Raw genomic sequence first — 3,791 nt, 5'->3', positions numbered from 1 at the left:
AATTTGTGACCCTGGACCACAAAACCAGTCATAAGGGTAAATTTTTTGAAATTGAGATTTCTACATCTGAAAGCTGAATAAATAAGCTTTCCATTGATGTATGGTTTGTTAGGATAGGACAATATTTGGCCAAGATACAACTTACAAGAAAATCGCCTTTAACATTGTCCAAATGAAGTTCTTAGCATTGCATATTGCTAATAAAAAATTAAGTTTTGATATATTTACGGTAGGAAATTTACAAAATATCTTCATGGAACATGATCTTTACTTAATATCCTAATGATTTTTGGCATAAAAGAAAAATCGATAATTTTGACCCATACAATGTTTTTTTTTGGCTATTGCTAAAAATATACCCAAGCGACTTAAGACTGGTTTTGTGGTCCAGGGTCACATTTGTCTAAATAAATGTAAAAATAAAACTAAAATTATTTTTAAAATGTACAATTTAAAAAAAGGGTATTCATTTTGAGATTTGCTAAAGATTACGTTTAATCATTTTATTAAATGATTTTATATGTCATTTAATTGTTTTTCTTTTCACATTGTTTACATTGCTTCTACTTAAATGTTGTGGTAAAATATGTGGCAAAATTCATGCTCACTGTGAAAATGCATCAAGAATTTTTTAACGCTGAGTTGATTCACACATCTCCGCTTCTTTTTATTTATTTACTTTTTAATATACCTATTATTTGCATTAGTATGTTGTATTAGTAGTATCTTAATATCTAGCTGACTATCCAACAACATGGAACTGACCTGTCCAAAGGGGAGCTGCTGTTGAGAGGGCTGCAGGGGCGGGAAAGCCTGTGCTGTCTTCTGTTGGCGATTCACCAATAACGTTGAGTAGGGCGGCTGTCTGTTGTAACTACTGCGGCCTTTGGGTGGGCATGATGGCTCTATAAGTACAGTGGAGGAAAGAGCAGGCAAACTTAGGAAACACTCCTTGGAAGCCTCATGAAATTGTGCTATATTAGTGCATTAGCTTGGAGTAAACCTGTCATTTGAAAATAGAAGTTGAATTTGAAATTAAACTAATTCATATTTAAATACATTTAAAGTTTAAGATTATAATAGCATGACCTGACCTTTAAATAAGATGCAAGGTGCAATTTCAGCTTTGAACATGCAAATTCTCAATCCTGAAAATATACATCAGTATTTCCCAAACACAGGGATTCAAAAAAAAATAAAATAAATAAAAACTTGAGACCAATTGCTTTTTAAGGGAAGATGTTTCAGAACAGCTTTTCTATAACCGGTTTGCTTAATATCAAAGCTGTTTTCAATGTTCAATTAAATAAATTTGATTATTTTTGCAATGCATTAACACAAATCATGCTCCATCTCCAGTTCACAAAGAACTGACAAACATTGTGAACCAACAAATGTGCTCTGGTCCAAACGTTTCATTGCAAATGTCGACTGCTGTCCATGATGATTCTTTATGTGTGTGTACTGCCTCTGTTCTTATTTTGACAAGCCTCGCTGATTCTGGTGGATTTATGGAGGACTTCTGGAGGAGTGGTGAGATTTCAGCAATATCAGTCAAGTGTGACATCCCCTACACATTATCAAGGTGCTTAAAATTGGTAAATGTCTCATTTTGTCACTTCCATTGTGAGTGCGCTATGGAAACATGCTGTTTCAAACTAGAGCAGTTTGTATCCCTTGTGGACATTTGAACTTGACTTTTTCAGTCAGGCTTTTTCACATTTGCCTTTGTCTTCAAATAATATCATTTTTTTCATATAACATGAATTTTAACTGGGATTGTCAGTGATGTATTTTGATAGGGTTGATGAGATTTGTTACCTGTGCGACCCATCGGCTCATTATTCTGAACCCGCATGGGCGGCACCACCATGGTGCGGACGGGCAGTTTGGTAGACTCAGCCTCTGTAGTTCCATTGGCTTTGCAGTTCTGGTTGTTGCCATTAATATAGGTGGCCTCCAGGAAGGGGCTGTCAGCTCGACTGGAGGACACCGATGCTGGCGAGCCATCTACCGTATCACATCCGCTCTCACACTCATCATCTGACATACTGAACAAAGACCAAATAAATCTTACTCAGACACATATAGCACACAAAAACATACTCTGTGAAAAAGAGTGCTTGGAATGGAACACACTTTTTTTTTAAACTTCTGTGTATTATACACACACACACACACACACGTTTTGGTCACTTTCATTGTTGAAATTTAAAATTTTTGGCCTGGTTAATTTCAAAGAACATCCTCAACTGAACATCCTCAATGTGGTTGTGTTTTGTTAAAAAAAAAAAGTTTTCATATATGTAGATTTGGGTTAGTCAGCAGCAATTATAAATTGCTTTATATAAACAGAGTAGAAGTCTAGACTATAGGTGTGTTCACACCAACACAAATGTTTGTCACAAAAATTCAGTTTAGTTTTCACTGACAATTTTTCTGTTCAATTCAATGTGCAAAAAACTGCAGACAGGCTGAATGAAAATGCAGAAATACCCCGGTTACGCCAGTACACAAAGCACTACGCAACATTTCATTTCTAAAATCCACTTGTCTCAGAGAAGAAAATAAGTCAAATAGTATTTACAGGTTTTCAATCAGCCATTCAGATTTGATTGGTGTTTATCAAACAACACCAAATACAACAGCACTGAGGACAGCCACTTCTGGATCGCTTCTTTGCTATTCACTGTTGCTTAGCAAATACTCCGCTCCTGAGCAGCACCAAGTTGTAGTTTTAAGTAACAGCAGCAGTTCTGGGCATGTGACCAAAAGCACAAATCCTTCTGGTTGACCAGTTTTCTTTTCAGTGTGATGGAAGAGAGATCACACCTCCAGAACATCTCTTTAAAAAAATTACATTGATGGCATGCGAATGTTCGTGTCTTTTTGAACAGCCATTCATATATCACACCGACATTGGTCATAGTGTGAACAGGCCTTAAGTCCTCAGACTACTAGTAAATATGTGCATGTGTGAAGGTCAAACCTGTTGGGTCTCTTGCAGGGGGAGGCGCTTGACTGTTCTGAAGCAGATGAACTGGTGCTAAGGGTTGAATCGGGACTGCTCAGGGAACACACACGCTCCATATTCAGTGTGCTCTGACAGGCCTCACACTCCGGACTACCCTTACATCTGAAACACAGAGTGTATACTTTTAAACACTGCCTTTTAGAGGTGAGCAATACTGACAAAAATGTCAGTATTTACTGTGATTTTGTTAATGACAATAATTAGTGTTTAGCTGAGTGAGTTTTTGTGCTGGTACATTGACTGGTTTAGGCCTGTCTTGGACAGCTGACTCCTGAAACTTATCATATTTTGTGTGCTGGATAGTTCACAGCAGTGTCAGAAATTTACCTTTTAACTTCAAATTGAACTTTTTTAACTTTAAAGGGCAATACTTCTCACCTTAAATTGGGCATTTTATCGTAGATTATACATATCACACACCCTACTGCCTTTACAAGCCATTTATCACATATACAGTTCAGGTGAAATGCAACCATCTCATCAATGATTTATAATGAGAACTGAAGCCCCAATTTATCAATTTATCAGGTCTACTAAATACAGCATAGTGCAGTTTCATAAGCCATGCTGAAACCTTTTATAGATCATCTAAAAATATTTTAAAAGGGTCATATGATGCGATTTCATGTTTTCCTTTGTCTTTGGAGTTTTAAAAGCTATTCGTGCATACAGAAGATCCGTAAAGTCGCAAAGATTAAAGTCTCAAACCCAAAGAGTTATTCTTTATAAAAGTGAACGCTCATCCACGCATTCCTAA

The 3,791-nt window shown here is 36.5% G+C and overlaps 1 protein-coding gene across 3 annotated transcripts in view; it reads right to left on the bottom strand.

Annotated features, from left to right (window-relative positions):
• LOC107712724 (homeodomain-interacting protein kinase 3-like) overlaps positions 1–3,791 on the bottom strand; it is a 74,971-nt gene that overhangs the window by 2,526 nt on the left and 68,654 nt on the right. For all 3 annotated transcript variants that reach the window (XM_016518057.1, XM_016518074.1, XM_016518066.1), the window contains exons 13-15: positions 2,990–3,136; positions 1,822–2,051; positions 766–905 (exon numbers count right to left, since the gene is read on the bottom strand). In XM_016518057.1, the coding sequence (XP_016373543.1) occupies positions 766–905; positions 1,822–2,051; positions 2,990–3,136 (517 nt within the window). The remainder of the gene's footprint in view (positions 1–765; positions 906–1,821; positions 2,052–2,989; positions 3,137–3,791) is intronic.

The sequence above is a fragment of the Sinocyclocheilus rhinocerous genome, unplaced genomic scaffold (genome assembly GCF_001515625.1).
Source record: "Sinocyclocheilus rhinocerous isolate Xijiao unplaced genomic scaffold, SAMN03320098_v1.1 scaffold1545, whole genome shotgun sequence".
NCBI lineage: Eukaryota > Metazoa > Chordata > Actinopteri > Cypriniformes > Cyprinidae > Sinocyclocheilus > Sinocyclocheilus rhinocerous.
The sequence above is the reverse complement of the archived record's forward strand: the minus strand, read 5'-3'. Positions and strand labels throughout refer to the sequence as shown.